This window comes from Terrapene carolina, unplaced genomic scaffold (assembly GCF_002925995.2).
Source record: "Terrapene carolina triunguis isolate 2854851 unplaced genomic scaffold, T_m_triunguis-2.0 Scaffold210, whole genome shotgun sequence".
NCBI lineage: Eukaryota > Metazoa > Chordata > Testudines > Emydidae > Terrapene > Terrapene triunguis.
Window position 1 is genome coordinate 11,400,051 of NW_020664561.1, and position 24,388 is coordinate 11,424,438.

A 24,388-nucleotide genomic window follows, 5' to 3' on the forward strand; every position below is an offset into this window, starting at 1 on the left:
ATTCCTGGAATCTCACTGGCCTCCCTAGTTCCCCATAGTATTTGGTGATTCTTTTAGAATTATCTTCATTCTTGCACTTAGCTTTCATTTTTTCTTGGTGGTATTTTTGATTGTGTTGATGATTTGGCATGGACTGTCATCATGGAAGCATCACTTCCTGCGCAATCAAAATAACTAGAACATTTGGAGGGGGAAATATCTGTATTTAGCAGTAGGTGGAATGTGATGGATCATTAAATCTTAATGGCTCAGGGAGAACTGTTACCCTTGAGCTAAGACCCAGGAGTTAAAAATTCTGCTCAAGAGATATCTTTACACAAACTGGACTACAGGGAATTAATTTACCCTTCATTTCACAGGTATGTTATGAAGATAAATTCATTTGTTTGTGAGGCATTCAGATACTAGGCTGATGAGTGCCTTAGAAAAATCTCTTTAAATTAAAAAAAAAAAAAAAAAACTCTCAGCAAGATATTTTTTAAAAAAACATGTCCCTCAGTATTATATTTTTCTCAATCCTATACACTCTGCTGTTTGGCATTCCAAGCCCAGCTACATACAATACCATAGTGCCTTCCCTAACCTATGGTACCTCTATATGAAGGAAATAATGGTTTGGTTTTGGAATCTGGGTCTGGAACATGAATGGTCATTACACTTATGTATTCAGGTTAGCTGGCAAGGCTGAACAGAGCTCCATTGACTAACTCCTATTCAGCCAGTAGAGGATGATGTTGAGCAGCAATGAGGTATGTCGATTTAGCCCGTCTGCAGAATTTAGATTACCATCAAAGAGCGAGACACAAAGATCTTATTTGCCCTGTTTCATATTTCACAGCACTTCAAAGCCACCAAGTCAGCTCTAGTAAGAGAAACCATTAATTTGCATTAAGGTTTTAATATATTATCTATTGAGCCAGAATCTTAACATTGCATAAAAATCCTTATTACAGTCTTTTTCCATTACTCAAATTATTCCCCAAACTGGACAGATGTTCATTTTGTTAAATGGAGCTTTTGCTAGAGTTTCTAAATTGAGGTTAACTGTTCTGCAATTGTAGTCCAGTTTACACTGTCCAGCGAATGACTTTCCTTTTTTGCCAGCAAGGTTTGAATATGCATTCATTTTTTTTCTAATGAGACAAATCTTCACTTTAGGGTTCATGTTTGTGTGAATAGGCTTGAAGTACTCTATAGCTGAAGTTCTACACTGTTAACTGAGCGACCAGGAGGTGGCATATCTGCTTACTGGTGGAGGTATTAACTGGGTGTAACTTCTCTTCTGGTGTTAGTTTATTTGTATGATATCCTATTCTGCTCATTCTTGCTGAGATGGGAAAACAGATAAATTCACAAAAAAAAAAAAAAACCCCTCAAAAACAAACCCTTATTTTTATTCCTGTAGGGAAGCCCATCCTTGGCTCTCTTAGTACTTCATTTTACTTTTACTTGTCCAATTCCATTTGGGTTTCCATTTATCCTATCTGCTTCCCATATTATTACAGGAAGGCTATATGATGAAGCAATAGCTATAAGATTTTCAACTGGGCACATTGATGCTAATGAGAAAAGGGCAGAATGATATTGTATACAAGAAGATCTGTTGAGATTTATAACACCCCTGGTTCAATCAGTGCCAGAACTGATGAAAACAATTAAATGAACTCAGTAAATACCTCTGAACATAAAACCAGGTCCACATTATCAGAGGAGATGTAGGCAGAGAGTACCAATCACTACTAAGACATGCTGTATGATAAAATACCAGATTTTTCATGTTTCCAGTTTGATACTTCCTATACACCCGTAGTAGAGACTACTACTGCAAGTTTGGAGAGTGAGGAGGCTAAGTCCCGTTGCAGTTGCCAGTCATAGGCAATAAATTACTTGCAAAGTGGCAGGGAATTTTTGAAGTAGTGAGTCAGGTGAGGGATGTGGACTATGAAATACTTTTGTTGTAGAAAGAAAAGGCAAGATACGATGTACATTTATTAAGACCCCAGAGGAATAGGAAAATAGCGTTGAACCTACAGTACTGAAAAGGTTGCAGTAACGTCTCCAGCTACCAGGTGGAGACCATACTCCTGTGCTCTTAGGGGAAAATATCTCCAATGCACAGATGATGCAAAGAGATGAATTTGATAAGTGTCTTCACCACCACAACTGGGAAGTCTAATCTTGCTGATTTTTGGATCCTGATCAAATCATGTTGGCAGTGTACATTCTGTATACCATAGAGAATATATATACACAGAGGACATGAAAAAATGGGTGTTGCCATACTAACTATAATGAGAGTAATCAATTAAGGTGGGCTATTATCAGCAGGAGAAAAAAAACACGTTTGTAGTAATAATCAGGATGGCCCATTTCCAACAGTTGACAAGAAGGGGTGAGTAACAGTAGGGGGAAAAATTAGCATGGGGAAATAGGTTTTACTTTGTGTAATTCCCAGAGAGGAACTTTTAATCCCAGAGTGTTACTTTTGGGCATCAGGATAGAAATATAAATGATGCTATGCTTAACAGAAGCCTTGCTATTACTTTCATGCCAAAAAGCATTTTGGCAATTAGGATAGACAACGTTAAGCCGAGTTAGAAGCCATGAATACTCCTCATGATAAACAACATAGTTATGAAACAAATTACAAAGTACTGCTTTCAGAATTTACAACATCCCAAGGAAATAGTGTTGTGAATATTCATCTGTAACCAAAATCTAGACTTTCATTTTGCATTATAGCCAGCAGTTTTAGTCCATCATCCATTCTAAAACCATTTTCTGCATCTCAGAGACATATTCATAACAATTGAGTTCTTCTTCATGACCTCGCATAGCAGGCAGCAAAGTCAAATTGGAAACTGAAATGCTATAGTTCTTTCTGGCAGGCTGCCCTGTCTGTGGAGCTCAGATACTTCTCTGCCTCAAAGACAGCACACAAATTTCTCTTCAAAACCAGCTGAGAGGTTTACCAGCAAGGACAGAATTACATAAAATCTGCAGCTATGCTGCTTTTCACTATTCTGGAATAAATCTGCTTTGCCTGCAAGCAGTTGAACTAGTCTGAAATAGAGATATTTGACCAAGTAGGATATTTTGGGCTGCCTTCATCACACAGTAAAAAAGGATCTAGTCGTCTTCAGCCACCTTTACAGATAAACGTTAAGTGGACAGAGTTCCTGTACACACGATCCCTTAAACCCAAGGCATGTCTCTGCCATGGAAGAAAAGAACACTACCTACACTATGCAATTGATTGCAGTTTAACAGCTCTGCACCCAGAAGCATATAGTCCTAACACCACTACAGTTGTCCTTGAGGAGGATCATATGCCTACAGAGCCTGAGCTCTGGAAGATTTTTAAACTGAACGATATGGCCCCTCTTACTTGCATTTTTCCCTAAAGCAGTCCAGCTAAATCCCCAATAAACAATTTCTAAATTGTAGAAGGACCCTGTAGTCCTTGAGGAGGAAACTGAATATGTTGGTCCTCGTCCTACTGGCTGTAAATTTTCTAGGTTAGCCTGTCTGAGAATCTTTTCTTTGTCCCTCCTCCCCCCACCCACCCGCACACACAGGAAAAACTGTGTGGTGGTAATCATTGTAGTATTTGAACACCTCAAAAATAATAATGAATTTATCCCCTCCACACCCATGTGAGTTAAAGTACTATTATCACTGCATAGAGGGGGAGCTGAAGTACTGCAACACCTTGCCCAATAAAGAACACTATGGCAGAGTTGGGAATTGAACCCAGATTTCCCAACTCCCAGTACAGTGCCTTAACCACAAGATTGTTTGCTTTTCCAGATGTTAACTTCACAAATTACATAAATTCCTTGAAAGATGAGCATTCCTTTTGAAGGATTCTTCAGTTTTTCCGGATCCAAGAAAACCAACATTCTCATATAGAAAGTAATGCTTCTCCCTGACGCATTCTAGAACTATTACCTGGCATGCATAACCAAATATATTTCTCTTTGTCTGTCTCTGCTGTAGGTTGGTTGATCTTCTGAAATCTTTCTAGAATCTGTTTTATCTGTCCTTCCTCTCTTTCATTTTAAGCTATAGAGACATTATTTAATTTATGTATAAGATTGCTAGACATACTCTCTTTCTGGAATATAGAAGAATGAATTTTCCCATATTAATTTTTGTAGTCAAAATACTTATTCACAAAGACCTACCCGGAGGACAGAACAAAGAGATATTGCAAATTTACAGTTGTATTGCACTTACAAATTTTTTCTTGAAGGACACTGGTAACTTGATAAAGAAAAATGATTGTGGGAAACTTGTTTCATTTGAACAATTCAAGTCAAGATGAGCATTTCAGAACTCTGCTTGAAGTATCAAAAAAAACTGAGCCACCTAGAGAAGATGGAGTTGGCCAGAAAGCACCAAAATCTTCTTCCATGGATTTGCGAGTGCTAAGGACTTGGGAAAGAAATTTTACTCTGGGGGCTTGTCTACACTACCGCGGTAGTTCGACGGCTGGCAATCGAACTTCCGGGTTCGATTTATCGCGTCTGGTGTGGACGCGATAATTCGAACCAGGAAGTGCTCGCCGTCGACTGCGGTACTCCACCTCAGCGAGAGGAGTACCGCGGAGTCGACGGGGGAGCCTGCCTGCCGTGTGTGGACCGCGTCTGAACCGCGGTAAATTCGAACTAAGGTATGTCGACTTCAGCTACGTTATTCACGTAGCTGAAGTTGCGTACCTTAGATCGAATTGGGGTGTTAGTGTAGACCAGGCCTAAGTCTGCAGTACCAAAATCAAATTAATAGGCATGTTTTTAATTTAACTTCATATTCCATTTGGGCTGAATCTTTCCTTGCTTGGTTTTAAAAGTCATTTTTTTCAGGAAGCTTGAGCAAAATTTGTTGTTTTCATAAAGTAAGCATCATAAAATACATTTCCCCGCATATTCTGAGCTGAAATGTTGTCCTCTAACTTAATCAGTTCAAGTGAGACACTTCAGTTTGGCTTGTTTTTTATATATCATTGAGACTTAAAAAACAAGTCAGGTTTGGGGGGGAAATAGTTAATTAGTTTTAAATGTGTGAAATCTGCAGTTTTGCTTGTGTGTTTTAGGGTTTTTTGTTTAATACAGTGTAAAAATATATTTATTATAAAGTTGCAAAGGAGATTGTAAGCTCTGCAAGCCAAATGGTTCCATATCAAGGAACTTGTAAATTCAGTACTGGGATGCCTTCGGGTTGTGGACCACTCTGCAGGTTCATGGGACTCTAACAGAGATTGTAAACTTTCCAGGGGAAAGCTTCTAGGCTGGGGTGGGAGGTATTTAGCATATACCCACTGCTCAAGCAATTTACAATCTCTGCTGGGCGGAGCTGATGGAGATTGATATTTTTCCCCTAAGAATTGGGCAGTGAAATGCAAAAAAACCCTAATATTAGTGCAGTGGCCAATGCCAAGTGCCCTAGAGGGAATGAACAGAACAGGTAACCATCAAGTGATCCATCCCTTGTCGTCCATTCCCAGCTTCTGGCAAACAGAGGCTAGTGACACCATCCCTGCCCATCCTGGCTAAGAGCCATTGATGGACTATCCTCCACGAATTTATCTAGTTTTTTTTTAACCATGTTATAGTCTTGGCCTTCACAACATCCTCTGGCAAAGAGTTCCACAGGTTGACTGTGCTTTGTGTGAAGAAATACTTCCTTTTGTTTGTTTTAAACCTGCTGCCTATTAATTTCATTTGGTGACTCCTAGTTCTTGTGTTATGAGAAGGAGTAAATAACACTTGCTTATTTACTTTCTCCACACCAGTCATTATTTTATAGACCTCCATCATATCTCCCCTTAGTCATCTCTTTTTTCCGAGCTGAAAAGTCTCAGTCTTATTAATCTCTCCTCATACAGAAGCCATTCCATACCCCTAATCATTTTTATTGCCCTTTTCTGGGCCTTTTCCAATTCCAGTATATCTTTTTTGAGATGGGGCAACTACATCTGCACGCAGTATTCAAGATGTGGGCATATGATGGATTTATATAGAAGCAATACGATATTTTCTGTCGTCTTATCTATCCCTTTCTTAATGATTCCCAACATTCTATTAACTTGTTTGACTGCTGCTGCACATTGAGTGGATGTTTTCAGAGACCATTCACAATGACTCAAAGATCTTTCTTAAGTAGTAACAGTTAATTTAGACCCCATCTTTTTATATGTATAGTTGGGATTGTTTTCCAATGTGCATTACTTTGCATTTATCAACATCGAACTTCATCTGCCATTTTGTTTCCCAGTCACCCAGTTTTGAGAGATCCTTTTGTAGCTCTTTGCAGTCTGCCTGGGACTTAACTATCTTGAGTAGTTTTGTATCATCTGCAAATTTTGCCACCTCACTGTTTACCCCTTTTTCCAGATCATTTATAAATATGTTGAATAGTACTGGTCCAAGTATAGACCTCTGTGGGACATCACTATTTACCCCTCTGCATTCTGAGAACTGACCATTCATTCCTACCCTTTGTTTCCTATTTTTTAACTAGTTACTGATTCATGAGAGGACTTTCCCTCTTATACTATGACAGCTTACTCCTGCTTTAAGAGCCTTTGGTGAGCGACCTTGTCAAAGGCTTTCTGAAAATCTTAAGTACACTATATCCACTGGCTGCCCCTTGTTGACCCCCTCAAAGAATTCTAGTAGATTAATGAGGCATGATTTCCCTTTACATAAACCATGTTGACTCTTCCCCAACAAATCATGTTCCATTCTCTGTCTCTGACAATTTTGTTCTTTACTATAGTTTCAACCAGTTTGCCCGGTACTAGTTGTTTAGCAGTCTTCCTGTGTCTGATGTACTTTAAAATTGTTTTTGCTATTATTTTTTGAGTCTTGGGCTACCTGTTATTCTTAATTATATTTTTACACTTCTTTTGCCAGAGTTATGCTCCTTTCAATTATCCTCAATAGGATTTAACGTCCACTTTTTAAAGGATGCCTTTTTGCCTCTGACTGTTCCTTTTACTTTGTTGTTTAGCCGTGGTGGCACTTTTTTGGTTCTCTTACTAGGTTTTTTTAATTTGGGGTATACATTTAAGTTGAGCCTCTATAATGGTGTCTTAAAAAAGTTTCCATGCAGTTTGCAGGGATTTCATTTTTCGCACTGTACCTTTTAATTTTCGTTTAACTAACTTATTTTTGTGTAGTTCCCTCTTCTGAAATTAAATGCTACCATGTTGGGCTGCTGTGGCGTTTTCTCCGCCACAAGGATATTAAATTTAATTATATTATGATCACTGTTACCAAGCGGTCCAGCAATAGTCACCTCTTGGACCAGATCCTGGGCTCCACTTAGGACTAAATCAAGAATTGTCTTTCCTCTTGTGGGTTCCAGGACTAGGTGCTCCAAGAAGCAGTCATTTAAGGTGTCAAGAAACTTTATCTCTGTATCCCGTCCTGAGGTGACATGTACCCAGTCAATATGGGGATAGTTGAAATCCCCCATAATTATTAAGTTTTTTTTATTTTTATAGCCTCTCTAATCTCTCTGAGACAATGAATAGTGACTGACCCAGGGAAATAGAGTGAGAGTGACTGTATAGCCAGGTAGTTAGGGCACTCCCGTAGGATGTGAGACCCAAGTTCAAATCTGTGCTCCAAGGATTATTTATTTATAAAAAATAGAACAGTTTCAACAGGAGAGATTGAGGAAAAATCCACACTGGACTATCCTGTAATCCTGTGGCTAGGATATTCTCCTGCAACGTAGGAGATGAAAGTTTAAATTCCTACTCCACATCAGGTGATGGGGGGAGAATTGAATTGGGTTTCCCACATCCCAGGTGAGTTTCCTAACCACTGAGCTAAAGATTATAAGGGAGCCTGCCGCTGCCTCTTCACCATTCCCTTTTTGCTCCCCTGGCCATTGTATTTGTTTAGTTCTCCTCTGTTTGTGTCAAAATGCCTGAAATCTAAAAGAAAAGAAAATGACAAGAAGTAAACACACTAGCAGACATTATAGTTGTGATTGGAAATAAAATCAAAATATGAGGAGGTATTGTTGACAAAAGTTAACAGCTTATACACCGACATCATGCGTGTACTTAATATTCCCAGGGAGTTAAGAATTTCTTTGGGTTTGATTATTGTGACAATTTTCTCCTGAATGATAATTTAATAACTATAGGCAGTTTTTTAACGATGTGGTGAAAAGTCTTTTCTTCTAGAATAATTCACCTTTTCCTTGTCTTCTAAAATACACTGATTTTGTTTGTTTTTGTAAGAGATGGTTTCAGTCACCCAGGTTTGTTTTTAAATTAAAAAGCAGCTCTTCTGTTTTTAGCATAAACACATAATGTAGACTATTGTGGTTGGTATGGGTGAAAGGATTGCAGAAAGAAACTCTTACGTAAAGGGTGAGTATGGAATAATAACTAACTGAAATTCACAACTTTGTTCTATTATTCATTGTCTCTTAAATGAACTTGTGAGGCTAGGTCTGTCTGATTTCCCTTAGTTTAGAAAACTAAATACAAAACCCATCTCTGTCAGTAGTTCTTCTCACACAGAAACACAGCTCCTCTTGTCACCTTTGCTAAAAACACAAACAAAAAAGCAAACCACTGTTTATTAATTTTAGCTGGTGGGAAGGAAGAAAATTCTTTTGTTTTTAATTTTTGGCATATAAACTGATACTATAGTGAGGGATGCCATATAAGAACTTAGAGAGACAGGAAAAATGGACTTTTGTCTCGTGTGTCCTTGGGACAGAGGAACCACTCAACTTTGTGGTTCATATGCTACAAACATGAGAAATGACACATGATTGATTAATGAGATGCAGAAATGTTTCAAAAGATACACATATAATAAGAGATGGCTGTTTGGAGGATTGAGAGAAACTGAGTTCGTGAGGAATTGAAAGTGCTTTCTTGGCGATTTTTAGAAATCTTTCTATATTTGACCTGATAGCTTATACATTTTAAATCAGGACTCTCATAAACAAATGCAGGATTCGGTTCATAAGAATAACTTACTTGCTTGTAGATAGGATTATGTTTATTTGAATAAATGTAAAATACTGACCATTGGTTTATACTTTGGATATGCAGCATGTCTTAATGGTAATAGCAAAGATACTTGTTGGTAACAGATTCATAATATCTGATGTTTCCAGCATGATTATAGTGAAACAACAAAATACAACAGAGTACAGTTGGCACCTTATAACCATGTAGGATTTTAAACAGACAGAAAATTAATTTTGAATGTAATGTATGACTTTGTATTTCAGGGTCAGATAACACTAATGGATGTCCCAGTATTTAAAGCTATTCAGCCAGAGGTGAGTAGTTCACAGGTTTTGTTTTCAATTTTAAATGAAAAGGGTCAAGATCTTGTGATGTCAACCAACAAACATAAATTCTGGAACTGGAGAATATGTATGCTCAATTATCCTGAGTTTCCATTTCTTATAGCTTTGAAGCAGATGGCTTTAAAACATCATGAGGCTATCTGGATCTAATAATGGTGTGTTTTGGGAAAACTATTGGAATTTAAACACAGTCAAGTAATGATAAAACGAAGTGTCTGTCTAAATGTTTCTTTTGCAGTGTTTCTGAAAGTTAAACATCTGTGGTTGAATATATATCCTAATACTTTAAAAGTTCAAACTTTTCTTACTAGTTGAAAGACACATTTGTTATATTGGTGGTGTATTGTCTTTGGACCTAAATGACAATAAATATGATCGTAATACGCTTTTTGTACATTGATAGTATACTGATAGGCCCGTTTGACTTTTTAGTGTCTGGTTACATTTTCCATATAACAAGTGAGCTACATTGCTTGTCTTATTGCTAGTTCTCTAATTTACATAGAATACCCATACACCTGAATGGTAATGAAGTAGGTGATGGAAAGGAAATAGTGGATACAAGTATTAATAATACCCAAAACCATACATCAGCAGTTGAGTGCTTCATTCTTTTTTCTACCCAAAGCACATAAACAGAGTGAGGATTATAGTATTGTTCTACCCTGCCTGATAGAAGTGTAGAAAATTGGGATACCTTCCCTATGGTGAATCCCTTTCTCTCTCCCATAAACCCGCTCTGTGGTTCTGAAAAAGGTCTTCCTGGATCAACTGGGATGTGGCCCAAAAGAAGGTGATGGGAAGAGACTGAGTGATTTTACCATTTCCACTACAGATGCAGCATGTGAGCATAAGGAGCTTTTATGTCTAAGACTATCTGAGTAGTCAACAGAATTCTTCTGCCACTGGCCATTCCAGTGTTAGCTGTTTAGCTCTGCATTTAATATAGCTTGGTCCATTGTTGGTACTATTTTCAGCTGTTGATGCTTTGTGCCAGTGCTGTCTCATGCAGTTACTCCATCACCTAACTTGTCTTCTTTTAACTTGACCTAACTTCTGGGCCACTTTATATAATTTGTCTTTTATTCTGATTAGTGGCGTGTTTCATTTCTGTCTATGGGAATTGTGGTTGATTTACACTAGATTAATTGCAGTTACAGCTGAATGCACAGTTCCCAACAGTCCTGGGTTTTGTGGGACTGTTATGCTTTGACTCACAAAATCCCCTGTCCTGTTAGAAGTGGGGGCTGAGCAGTACTGTAACCCCACACACCGGGGCCAGATCGCAGCGCCTGGAGCAGGGAGCTGAGCTCAGGCATCACTTGGGACAGGAGCGGTAGAGGCCATTTCTGTGGAGCAGGCTCACTCTGCAACTCCCTACCCACCGAGTGTGGCCATGACAGAAGTCCCCCTTCCTCCCCTTTCTCACATTGGTACCTTCTTTGCGTTTTGTCAAATCTGCAGTGAAAGTGTTTTTAAAATGAACATGAGCTGGGTCATCATCAGAGACTATCTGCTATAACATGAAATATATGGCAGAATGCGGGTAAAACAGAGCAGGAGGCATACAATTCTCCCCCAAGGAGTTCAGTCACAAATGTAATTAAAGCATTTTTTTAACGAGCGTCATCAGCATGTCCTCTGGAATGGTGGCCAAAGCATGAAGGGGCATATGAATGTTTAGCATATCTGACATATAAATACCTTGCAATGCCGGCTACAAAAGTACCATGCAAATGTCTGTTCTCACTTTCAGGTGACGTAAATAAGAAGCGGGCAGCATTATCTCCTGTAAATGTAAACAAACTTGTTTGTCTTAGCAGTTGGCTGAACAAGAAGTAGGACTGAGTGGACTTGTAGGCTCTGAAGTTTTACTTTGTTTTGTTTTTGAGTGCAGTTATGTAACAAAAAAAATCTACGTTTGTAAGTTGCACTTTCACGATAAAGAGATTGCACTATAGTTCATGTATGAGGTGAATTGAAAAGTTCTATTTCTTTTGTTTACAAATATTTGCACTGTAAAAATGATAATCAAAAACAATGTACACTTTGATTTCAATTACAACACAGAATACAATATATATGAAAATGTAGAAAAACTTCCAAAATATTTAATACATTTCAATTGGTATTCTATTGTTTAACAGTGTGATTAAAACTGCGATTAGTCGCGATTAATTTTTTGAGTTAAATCGCGTGAGTTAACTGCAATTAATCGACAGCCATCATTTTTAAACCTATTTTAGTTTTTCTTGCAGCTTGTCTACACTAACAGTTTGTGGCAAGCTGGAGCGTGAACATACCCTGCACTAGCCTGCCACGGACTGTGTAGACAAGCCCTGAGAATCATAGAATTGTAGGACTGGAAGGGACCTTGAGAGGTGATCTATAGAGCTCTGTGTCTGTCACGGAGGTTGCGGAAGTCATGGATTCCATGACTTTCCGCGACCTTCATGTCTTCTGCAGTGGCCAGTGTGGCTGGCTCCAGGGCCAGCTGCTCAGGTGGCCCCAAGGACAGCCACACCAGTCACTGCTGGAGCGGTCCAGGGGACAGCCACACCAGCTGCTGCTCCAGTGGCAGCAGGCAGTGGTCCCCAGCCACAGCAGCCGTGGTCCACTGGATCACCGCAGGTGGCCGTCCCTGGCTGGGCAGCTGGGCAAAGCTGGCGCGGTCCACTAGCCCCAGGCAGTGGTCCCCAGGTGGCCAGCTGGAGCAGCTGTGGTCAGGAGCCCCTGGCAGCTGGTGCTGCTGGCCCCCAGCAGCGGCCCCCGAGACATCCCCTCAGTGTGTCCCCCCCCAAGTTATACTAAAGATACCTGTGATTAAAAGTAATGGACAGGTCACAGGCCATTAATTTTTGTTTATTGCCTGTGACCTGTGCAAGACTTTTACTAAAAATACCCGTGACTAAATCGTAGCCGTAGTCATCTAGTCCAGTCCCCTGTACTCAAGGCAGGACTAAGTATTATCTAGACCATCCCTGGCAGGTGTTTGTCTAACCTGCTCTTAAAAATATTCAACGATGGAGAGTCCACAGCCTCCTTAGGCAATTTATTCCAGTGCTTAACTACCCTGACAGGAAGTTTTTCCTAATGTCCAACCTAAACCGCCCTTGCTGCAATTTAAGCCCATTGCTTCTTGTCCTATCTTCAGAGGTTAACAACAGTTTTTCTTCCTCCTCCTTCTAACAACCTGTTACGTACTTGAAATCTGTTATCATGTCCCCTCTGTCATCTCTTCTCTTTGAAAAAATTGGGTTTGTTTAGTCTAATCTTCCCTCATAAGTCATATTTTCTAGACATTTAATAATTTTTGTTGCTCTTCTCATTTAGTCATTTTGTTTCTCTTAGCACAGATTAAATCTAAATTTCTGAATATTCTTTACTGTGTTGAAATATTTTTAATTAAGTTCTAAATGCTTGCTGTTTAAGTGACATCAGAATTTGATTTCTCTCACATAAGCTTAATTATCTGACAAAATCCAGAGCTGAATATCTAAATTTTTATGGTAATTTTTTGTGGTGGTTATCTTTTGGCATCAAAATCAATGGAGAAACTCAACCGACATACGTAAACACATCTTGAGCCTTTTGCCTAGATCTATAGCATTGTAAATATATCTCAGAGCTAATTCTTCCTGTCTATATTCAAATATTTACCATAGTTATATAGTCCACAGTGAAACATAAGTTTTAGAAGAGGTAACTTTTGAGGGCTGGCTCATGTCAACATTTTTCTCCTAGAAGCAGGTATATTCTAACAAACAACCGTTTGAGAGTGTACTTTTCTAAATTATTAAGAGAATTTTAAGCTCTTGGATAGATGTGTAGAAGGCATATCACTCTCAAGCATCTCCTCCAAAGACCTGGGTGGTAACGATATGGGCGGGGTGTGGGGGACTGTTTCTCCTATTAAATATTTGACTTCTTTCTTGACAATAAGAAGTCAAAGTGAAAAAATGTGCACTTATGGTACCCAAAATATCTTAACCTTTCTTCATACTCCTTTAGTCCCTTCTTTTTGGGTGGAATGCATTACAGAACATTAATTTCGTCCCCTCAGCTGATTCTGAGTATTCCTGTTTGTGAGATGTTGCTGTCTGGTGTTTATGAACTTCAGGAACCTTATAATGAAGTATTTTTTGTTTGGATTGCACTGTAAGCCCCTGACGACACCAAACATTCGGAAAGGAGGTTATAAACAGTAGTGCAGTTCCCCAGCTACTTCACAGAGTGTATGGCTTTGGCTAGCACAACACTGTGTATCACCTTCTCTCTCGGAGACAGAGGTCCTCTTTTGAAACATATAGGAAGATAAGAAAAGCTAACTTCTATCAAGGTAACACTAGATATCCTCTGATGCCTCCTATGCTGTCACATCATTCTTTGCTACATCTTTTCTTTGCAAAACACTGACTTGAAGAATGTGTTTTAGGCTTTAGATGCAGACACCATATCCAGAAAGAAGCTAGTTCAAGCACTCTTTGATAAGTGTTTTTAAAAGTATGTAGCTAATTTTCTTCTAGTGGAACAATAGTCCCAGTCCCAGAAAAGAGAGATGCTCTGTTTTCTACTTCAGGTTCTTTGCATCAGTAAAAAGATCTTTGTCCAGTTCTGGACATCTCTGTCTTCAACCTCTCGGTGCACATGTGTTCAAAAAGTTGATGGTCCGGGTAGCCAACTTGAGACAAGCGCAGCTGCACATACTGCCACTTGAACCATCTACTGATGAAGGTGCAGTTAACTGAGGTGATGGCTTGACATTTCTCCACAGTCACTAAACCATCCAATTCCTGGCACATCATGGATTCAAAGTGAAGCAGCAGAACTTTTTGACCCATCTCAGGAATTCTTAAATCTGGGATCTCTGAGCCAACCTAAGTCTTGTGCTAGCGCTTAAGGAGAAATTCAACAAAATTCATACCCTTCACAATTTGCAGCTAGTTGACATGATGGTAGTTTGTGGAAATGATTTTTGGGGCAGTACTCCACCTCTTTCCCCTTTAGAACTTTCTAATCAGGCACTGGTGGTAACAGACTTAAAATATGTATCCTTATTGAAAATCCTAGATATTAGTCTGTCTCTTCAGTGGTAGTCTCATCTCTTTAAGGACAAACCTTGGGCAATTCAAATAACTGTCACTCAGTATCAGGTTGGAAAGCTCATGTAACCTTGCATGGCACAGGGCAAGTGGCGACCTCAGGAATCAAACTCCTGGAAGTGTGGGGAATGTAATAACCAGCTTTCTTCCCAGGGTCCCCCTGCAAATTGCAGATATCCATTAGGAGAGTGACAACAAAACCATTATAACTTAACTCAAGTGCCAAGATGGAATAAAAAGTAGGAGCCTAAACAGAGATCAGATTCTTTACCTGATACACCTGTCTCTTTTCTTCAGAGCCATATACTTCTATGGCAAAACCAGCATTCAGGTTCACTTGCAAGCTAAATGCAGGAATAAAGGAGCAAGACTAGCACACCATTGTTCAGATTGCATGTAAGTGATTTCATACGTAAATAGACTGTTTGCACCCAAGTCCAATCAAAAGATAATCAAATTCTGCTCTTGGCCATGGCACCCATAGGCCAGAAGAGTGGGTGCCCAATTATTCTCTGTCTGAGCCTCCAGGGTCATGCCTTCCCCTCCTATCCAGTGTAGCCAGAAAGATCAGCTAGGGTTTGGATTCAGTAATTTGGATCACCTCTTACTGATATAGGTACCCTTTCCCAGCCTGATTTGTATATGCATCAATGGGTGGGAATGACCGTTCGTCATGATCTCTGTTTATAAAGAACAGTCTTTTTTACTACTTTTATTTACCATACAAGATGTCTTTGCAAGTGAGTAAAATACTGAGGACGATTCTACACTAGAAGCGCTACATCGGCTGCAATGTAGCGCGTCTGGTGAAGATGCTCTTTGCCGATGGGAGAGTGCTCTCCTGTTGGCATAATTACTCCGCTTCCACAAGTATTATTCCATCTCCTGCCGACATAGTGCCAGTGTGGACAGTGCTTAGGTCACTATAACTTGTCGCTCAGAGTGGTGTCTTTTTAACACTTAAGTTAGATCGACTTAAGTGATAGTGTAGACCTGCCCTGAGAAAGTTTGAATAGATGGAATTATTATACATCTGCTAATAAGTAATTTTCCTTTCCTTAAGGGGTGGAGGGAATCGAGATAATGTATTAACATACATCTGTTGCAGAAAATTTCACTCTTATGAAAGCAGTCAATCTGGATTTTAATTGCTTGGATAACAATAGAAGGTAGAATTCCCAAAGTCAATCCTACTTTTCTTTTCTTGAATAAAAACATGGCTGAGTACTTTTCCTCTTTAGTGCTTTTTACTCTCTAGAGCAGTGGTTTTCAAACCGTGGGTCGCGATCCAGAACTGGGTCGCGATCCAGAACTGGGTCGCGGAATAGAAGGGACTGGGTCGCAGCCGCTCTGGTCAGCACCACCGACCAGGCTGTTAAAAGTCCTGTCGGCGGTGCTGCCTGGCAAACGCAGGCTAGTCCCTACCTGTTCCGACACTGCGCTGTGCCCTGGAAGTGGCCAGTAGCAGGTCTGTCTCCTAGGTGGTGGAGGGAAGAGGGGCAAAGGGCTCCGCACTCCGGCCAATGGGAGCTGGGGGGGTGGTGCTTGCGGGTGAGAGCCGCTTGTGCGCCTCCGCCTAGGAGCCAGACCTGCTGCTGGCCGCTTCCAGGGCGCAGCGTGGTCCACAGTGCCAGAACAGGCAGGCAGCCTGCCTCTGCACCCCTGCTGCGCTGCTGACCGGGAGCCGCTTGAGGTAAGCCTGTGCCCCAAACCCCTGCCTGAGCCCCCCCAAGCCCAGAGCCCCCTCTTTCACCACAAACTTCTCATCCCCCAGCCCCACCCCAGAGCCTGCACCCCCAGAGCCCCTTCCTACACCCTCACCCCCCCAACCCTCTGCCCTAGCTCTGAGCTCCTCCCACATGCCAATCCCCTCATCCCCAGCTCTATTGGGTCGTGGGCTTCAACAATTTTCTTCAACTGGGTCGCCAGAAAAAAAGTTTGAAAACCACTGCTCTAGAGTGCAGTGATTCCAGAGCAAAAACCTAATCACTGATTTAATCAGTTGTACTGCAGCTAGTTATATTATGCTTTTCAACTGAGGCCAGGTCTACAATACAAACTTACATCAGTATAACTACATCTCTCGGGTGTGAAAAATCTACACCCCATGAGCAACGCAATGATACCAACCTAATCCTTGATGGAGACAGTGCTATATCGATGGGGCAGCTTTTCCTGTCAACATAGCTACTGCATCTCATGGGGGTGGATTAACTACGCTGACGGGAGAAGCGTAGCAGTGTCTTCACTAAAGTGCTATGGTGGTGCAGCTGTGCTGCTGTAGTTTAAATGTAGACCTGCCCTGAGTTCCAGAAGACACATCTGAGGAATGTATTAACTGCTTTTCATTGAAACGTTGGGTCCTTTTCACTTCAGTTACTCAATATAATGAATTATAAATTATCAAGATAACTACTGCTACTAATATCCACACCAGTGAGTTTTTAACTTTTTGTAATGTATTTAGTTCCTTTAGCTAGATTCTGACTAGGTTAGATAATAAAGTTTTGAATCATTTGGATGAGACAGTGCAGGAGGGATTATATTGGGTGTGGGTTACCACTAGCTATAAAAGTTGCATAATGATTTCCATTATGAACACTTATTTTAACTCACTCTGATTCGCTAAAACTTTCACCTTCCAGCTGAAATATTTTTCATACTTGGTCTCTGCCCCAGTCTTTCCCTACCTTAAGCCTTGATTGCACTAGAAAACTGAACATTTGTTAAAAATAGTTAGTTATAGATTCCATTGAACTGGTATAGAAAACAATTTAAATGCCAGTGTAGAGCAGATAGTTTTCAATACCATTCAAGAAGTCTGTCATTCTTTCTAAAATGGTGTTGAAAATGGGATTGAAATGGTACTTAAACAGTTTTTGCTATCAGTTCAGAAGGACATCTTGCTTAAAAACATTTTCTGTAATAGTTTCATTTCTTAATGTAGACTGAGCTGTAGATTCTCCAGATAATTTGGTTTATTTCGAGGCTGAATCAGGTTCCCTACGCCAGTGTTGGGAGATTTCCACATGAGTAGCAGGTATTGACATTGACAAAAATTGTGATCCTTTTCTACAGATATGGGAGTACCCTGGTGCCTTTTAGAATGAAGGCTTAGTGCTATTTGAGTTGGAACTGTATGTTTGGTGCAGCATAGCTGGATATTTGACCTGAGACTGCTTTGGCTAGGTCTACTAATGTGAGTGGAACTGATAAAATGGGATCATCCATTTTTTTTATTTTAACTCCGTTTGTAGGTATTCAGTGAGGCCAGTACTTGAACACAACAGGACTGTTCTGGTTCCAACTTTTGATGCACAAGATACTTACTGTTTTGAGATGTCTTTTCAAACCATAACAAGCCAGTCATAGGAAGTAATTTTATATCCATGATTCTCAATTTTTTCTCACTTTCCAGATAAATAAGACATACATTACTGATTTACTGAATTTTAGGAAGTTTGCTGTCACGCTGGAGAACGTAACCTCTTATAAGGGACATTTTTCATGATATTACAGCATTTGCATCAATTACTGTTTTGCATTTGGCTATTGTTTAAAGCTGTATATCTTTGTCCTCTTCGTGTCCACCAAACTGTGGTGGATATTTCCTGTTCTTTGAGAACTTTGAGGCAGATCACACTTTACAGTTGGTCTGAGGGTTAGGACCACTCCTTTTGGAGCCTTCTCAAAATTCTGTCTTCATATAGCACAAATAGCGGCACACAGTCCTCCTCTGATGCACATCTTTTTCAACCAATTTAGGGGTGGGGATTCATTCCTTCTCCAAATCTACAGTTTGGCTTTGTCACTCCTCCCCCAAATTTAGTTTATTAATTTTAATTTGAATGGAGAGCTTTTGAGGTGGCACTAAGTTGCTCCTTGCTCTCTCTGCTCAAGCATCAAGATGATGGATCTAACACAGACAGTGAACAGGACCAGATTCCCCTGGTACCTGGGGACAGGCTAGATTCCAACAGACACACCTCTCAGGAGTCCAGCCCTTTGGTTGGCATGTCAACTGGGACTTTGTCCAGTGGAAGAGCAGGCAGAAGCCAGGAAGACTCTCACATTTCCTGTATCCTCAACTAGAGCAATCATTAATAGCATGCCCAGACAGCACTTAATTCAGTAGCTGAGCTGATTTGCATGCCCCTCCCCTACATTGCAATTAGGGACAAGTACTATGGGACATCTAATAAGCATCATGTCCTTAGCACTCCCATTCATTCAGTATACCCCAACCTCACTCGTCCAGTAGGTAGTTAAATATTTCACCTTCTTACTGGCAATTCTGTTCCTTGACTCCCAGCAAATGTCTCCCAGGATATGTGGCTTAATGTCAATGGAGTGGTAAACTGTACTCCTTCCCACTTCCAAATTATGCATGGGACAGTTCTCTGCCCTCATAAATATGATAACCCTCCTAGTGGACCGTCAGTTCAGCCCTCTTAAAACATAGGGGATTGGCAGTCTTCTTGAGGGCTCTGCAATGTAGGATGCCATCCTCAGACTCTACAAAAACTGTGTGAGCAAAAGAAACTCCTGGTATCGGTCAGTCTCCTCCCTTCTCCTATACCAGCCCCAAAGGAAAAAGAAAAACAAACCAAAGACAAAAAGTCCAATGGTATTCTGAACTTGAATTCCCAGTTCAGCCTTGATCTGTCAGCACCAATAAGCACGTGTACTGCAGAAGAAAAAATGAAAAAGATCAAGAACATAAAAAGCTTCTTCACCTTTATCATTCTCTTCCCTCCCCTGATTATCAGACTCGCACATTGAAGTGGAAGAAATACAAATCAAGAAAAATTCAGGCTGTTTCCATCTATATATGACTTTTCAGTAGAAAAAGAGGAAAGTTTCTTCATCCAACCCAGGTGAAGCAGAGGAAATGGCACAGGAGACACTTTTGCTTCCACAGCTATTCAAAACCCTGGAAATTCAGTCTGAAGCTGCAGGGGAAAGGGAATCTGAGTATGACAAGCAAGCAGCCTGCAAATACTTGCCATTTTTTTAAAATATCAAACCAGATTACAGGTAAATCTAGAAGCTCTAGCCTCTGCCTGAAGATGAAGATTGTAACTTTGACCAAAGAAGATGCACTGCCTTCTCTTGTTCAGGATATGTGATTCCCCATCAAAGAGAGAGATTCTTCTTAAGTCTCCCTTATCAGTAGGGTAAATGAATGGTGATCTTCGAGGTGTAGCAACAAAACCTCTTGTAAGCCTTGAGATCCTTGGCTCAGTTATTCTGCTTCTCTAAAACCATCCTGGCCTGGACTCTAATGAGCTTATACTCTACCTCTAAGGTCAAAAGGCTAAGGGAAGCACTCCAGAAAGTTTTCCTAAAATTACATTTGTCTCTGTGGCACTGGATTCATTTGAACACATGGAATCAAAATCAAAAGTGGCCACAAAGAACTAAGGAGGACTTTCTCTGTGAGGTTATGATGCACTCCGCTGCCGAGAAGCAGGAATTGAAGGAGTGGCGGGACAGCGAGAAGAGGGAATGAAAGGAGAACATGGCATACTAGAAAGAAGCCACGGAGCGGCTCTTAAAGGTTATGGAGCACCAAGCGGACACGCTCCAGGCGATACTAGCTCTTCAAACAGAGCAGCTCCATGCCCGCCCTCCCCTGCAGCTGCTGTAACAAAACTCCTTCCCAAGTACCTACTCCCCCTCCTCCCAACCGCCAACACACTGTTATCAACCTCCTGGCTCCACTCTCTACCCGCAGCATTCCACTCCTCCCTCCTCACAGTCCAGCAGTGTGGACTCCCACTACCCACTGCACTCAACACCCATCCCTCTGCAGTTTGGCCCTGCTGAAGTACAGCACCCACTGCATTGTACTCCAAAGGAGAAGGTTGGGTATGATCCCTGGCCATACACAAATCTGTAGTCATCCCAGAACCTCTTCTTCTCTGAAGACTTTCCCTTCCTCCATCCCTCTCCCTGCTGATGTATTTTTGTCATTTGACTCTCTCCTCTGGTTGCTGTCTTTTAATAAAAGAATTGTTGGTTTGAAAGCAATCTTTATTCTATTAAGTGAAAGCAAAAAGAGCACTGCAAAGCAACATGCAATTATGTTAAACCCCCTTATTGCATCATGTGCACCAGTTACCTCCTAGCATTACAAGCCCTGCAATCCTGAGCATAGCACCAAATATTAGTGGCTTTCAGCTTCAAATTGCTGCTTCAAGGCATCCCTGATCCTTATGGCCCCGCGCTGTGCCCCTCTAATAGCCCTGGTCTCTGGCTGTTCAAACTCCGCCTCCCTGCACTGAGCCTCTGCAGTCCAGCCCTGAGTGAAGCTTTCATCCTTCCCTTCACAAATATTATGGCACGTACAGCATGCGACTATAAGCATAGGAATATTGTCATCTGCCATGTCCAGCTTCCCATACAGGCATCGCCAGCGGGCTTTTAAATGGCCAAATGCACACTCCATGGTCATTCTGCTCGTACTCAGCCTGTTGTTGAACCACTCCTTGCTGCTGTCAAGTTGCCCCGTGTATGTTTTCATAAGCCATGGCATTAAGGGGTAGACGGGGTTTCCCAGGATCTCAATGGGCATTTCGACTTCCCCTATGGTGATCTTCTGGTCCGGGAAGAAAGTCCCTGCTTGCAGCTTCTTGAACAGGCCAGTGTTCCGAAAGATGTGTGCATCATGCACCTTTCCGGACCAGCCTGCGTTCATGTCTGTGAAACGCCCACGGTGATCCTCAAGCACCTGGAGAACCATTGAGAAATACCCCTTGCGATTAATGTACTTGGTGGCTAAGTGGTCTGGTGCCAGAGTTGGAATGTGTGTGCCATCTATTGCCCCTCCGCAGTTAGGGAAGCCCATTTGTGCAAAGCCATCCACAATGTCACGCACGTTGCCCAGAGCCATGGCTTTTCAGAGCAGGATGCAATTAATGGCTCTTCACACTTCCATCAACATGACTTCAATGGTCAACTTTCCCACTCCGAACTAGTTCGTGACCAATTGGTAGCAGTCTGGAGTAGCCAGCTTCCACAGTGCAATCGCCATGCACTTCTCCAGCAATGGGGCAGCTCTCATTCTCATGTCCTTGCACCGCAGGGCTGGGGTGAGCTCATCACACAGTCCCATCACACAGTCATGTGAAAGTTCTGCAGCCAATGCTTGTCATCCCAGATGTGCATCACGATGTGTTCCCACCACTCAGTATTTGTTTCCCACACCCAAAAATGGCGTTCCACTGTGGTCAGCACCTCCGTGAATGCCACAAGCAATCTCGTGTCTTAGCTACTTCACGTGGCAAGATCAATGTCGCACTCCTCTTGCCTTTGCAGTTTAAGGAATAACTCCACTGCCACTTGTGAGGTGTTGGTCAGAGCAAGCAGCATACTGGTCAACAGTTTGGGATCCATTCCTGCAGACTGAAGAGGCAGGACGTGCAGTACACAAACAGTTGAAAGATGGTGCCAAATACGACAGAAGCACAGGGATTGCTGGGATACGAAGCATTGCATCACGGGGCATTGGGACAGGACCCAGGATGCCCTGCGATCCCCTCCGTCTTCCCACAACTCTTAGCAGCGGAAGAGGAAGAGATGCTCTGTGGGATAGCGGCCCAGAGTGCACTGTTCTGAATACCGCTGCAAGTGCCACAAGTGTGAACACACTATTGTGCAGGCAGCTGTCAACGTGAACACACAACAGCGGTTTTCCTGCTGAGTGGTGCTGTAACTGCTGGCGCTGTAACTTTGCCAGTGTAGACGTGCCCTTAATGATCAGATGTCATTCTGTGCCCTTAAAAAGATGTGGGTAGTGCCTTTGATCCTTCTTGAGGCATTCCAAGAAGACTTCTTAAGTCTGGTACAAAGGCTGGCCTGGAATGCTTCGAAGAAGAATTTCTTCGAGTCTAAACCTGATTGTCAGATTGCAAAGTGCTGAGACTCCATGCTAGTACTACCCATGCAAGTCTGAGGTACACATTTAAAAAGGTGGTACCATTTCATTCTTAATGCATGTAAAATGGTGCTTTTTCATGAACCCTGACTCTTCTCCTCTACCTCACCTTTCTTGGTCTTGGAAGTCTTTCTTCTGCTCCCATCAGCTATTCCTTCAAACTGCTCCCTCGACGACATTCCCCAGCTGATCTTCTTTGCTCCTATCTTATCCTCCATGCATGCTTCTCATTCACCACTCTACTCATTTGGCATGTCTTCTTCAGACTTCAAATATACCAATGTCAAAAACAAACCAGCCTTGCCCTGTCTTCATCTCCCCTCCCTCCCCACCCTTTTCACCTTTGTTTTTCCATTTGCCTAGGATTCCTCTCTTTCCTTTCCCATCTGTTTAGGTGCCCTCACCAAGTCTTGAAACCTTCTCTGCCAAAGTTGTTAGAACTTTTTGAACACTAAATACAGTCTGTGTTAAAGTTAATGCAGCTTCCATGTGATATATTTTATGATTGTCAAAATATCAAAGATAGGGATGATTTAGATAGGGTGGAAAAAAATAATATAACAAGGAATAATGGGATAAATTTCAGGAAAAAAATTTTAGGCTGACAATGTCAGGAGGATTTCCTTACACTGCAAAATTTTTAGGCCGTTCACAAGTTTTCAAAGGGAAATGGTAGAAGGTTTATGGATTCTGACCTTAAAAAATCTAGACTGAACAGAACACTAGAATACACACTTAGGAAATGACCCTGTGTTGTCACGGGAATGGTCTAGATGACCTACAGGAATAATAATTAGAGATGGGGGAAAAACTATTTAAAGGAGGTCTGATCTAAAATCTTCGCAATATTGCCTTTGCAGTTGGATTATGTTGCCATGATACTGTCTACTTTTAGTAAAGGGAATAACTTGAGAGTGCTGAAGTCATGTTACTTGCTTGGCAAAGGCAGAACTTTAAATATTTTAATGGGGACCACAGTGATTGGTTTTCTGTTTAGTTTCTGAGATTTTTGTTTGTCTTTAATCCTTTTGAAATTTGTACTTTGCATCTGAATAAATGGCTCGGTGTGGGATCCGTTGCTAAAATCATCTGAAACTAAATATTAGTTAGGCAATGCAAGAGTGGTGCTGCCCTACGATATTAATCTTCATAAATAGTTTACACTTTGAATTTTATTGTGGCAGGAAAAATTTATTCACTGATTATATAAGAAATGCCATATCATCAGACATGCAGTTATATGAATGTTGTGCAGCTCTTGTGTGGATTATAATCTTGAAATTAAAGGCTGTCTCTTCAACTGGCAAATAAATCCAAATATTCCTATAAAAACGTATTTTTCTGTTCTAAGATATTATTTTTAAAGTCAGAAAAAAGTATTGCTTTAGTTCTTACTTCTGCAGTTGTATTGGATACCTGTATAATTTAGAATTTACTCAATTAGCAGCTTTTTTTATCTTGTGAACTGGAAATTCTGTTTGAAGGCTCTGACTCTGTCCTTAATTCACCTTGTATCTGGGTATTGCAATGCTTGTGGTATGGGAAATTAAATGTTGTATGTTTAAAAACAAACACAAAAATGCCTCAAAGCAAATTTATGGCTGAGCAATGCACTGCTTAAAAAAAGGTTACTATAGAAACTGTAAGAATAGCTTATAGGTGAATGTTGCTTTTATGCTAATATAGAAAGACCATTACTTTAGTCCAGATGAATAAGCCTAGCAAATACGTTCTTGTAGATAGGCAGTATTTAAAGTAAGGAAAATATAAGATGTTCAAAATATACTTGGTGGCTTGCCCACTTTTGATGATTGTACTTATTTAGGCTCAGGGTGGACTCGATTTAATCATGGATTTCTACATAAAAGTGTATTTTTGTTGGTTGTTATAAGCTTAATACATATTCTTCACAACTCAGATATAGGTTTCATTTTTAGAAGGTACACACTATATATTTTTAAACTGATTTATTTTGAAAACTTTTCAGACTAGTTTT

The 24,388-nt window shown here is 40.8% G+C and overlaps 1 protein-coding gene across 6 annotated transcripts in view; it reads left to right on the forward strand.

Annotated features, from left to right (window-relative positions):
• Window positions 1–24,388, forward strand: part of LOC112105868 (ras-specific guanine nucleotide-releasing factor RalGPS1) — a 294,309-nt gene that overhangs the window by 65,319 nt on the left and 204,602 nt on the right. For all 6 annotated transcript variants that reach the window (XM_026655681.1, XM_026655680.1, XM_029912319.1 and 3 more), the window contains one exon: window positions 9,271–9,321. In XM_026655681.1, the coding sequence (XP_026511466.1) occupies window positions 9,271–9,321 (51 nt within the window). The remainder of the gene's footprint in view (window positions 1–9,270; window positions 9,322–24,388) is intronic.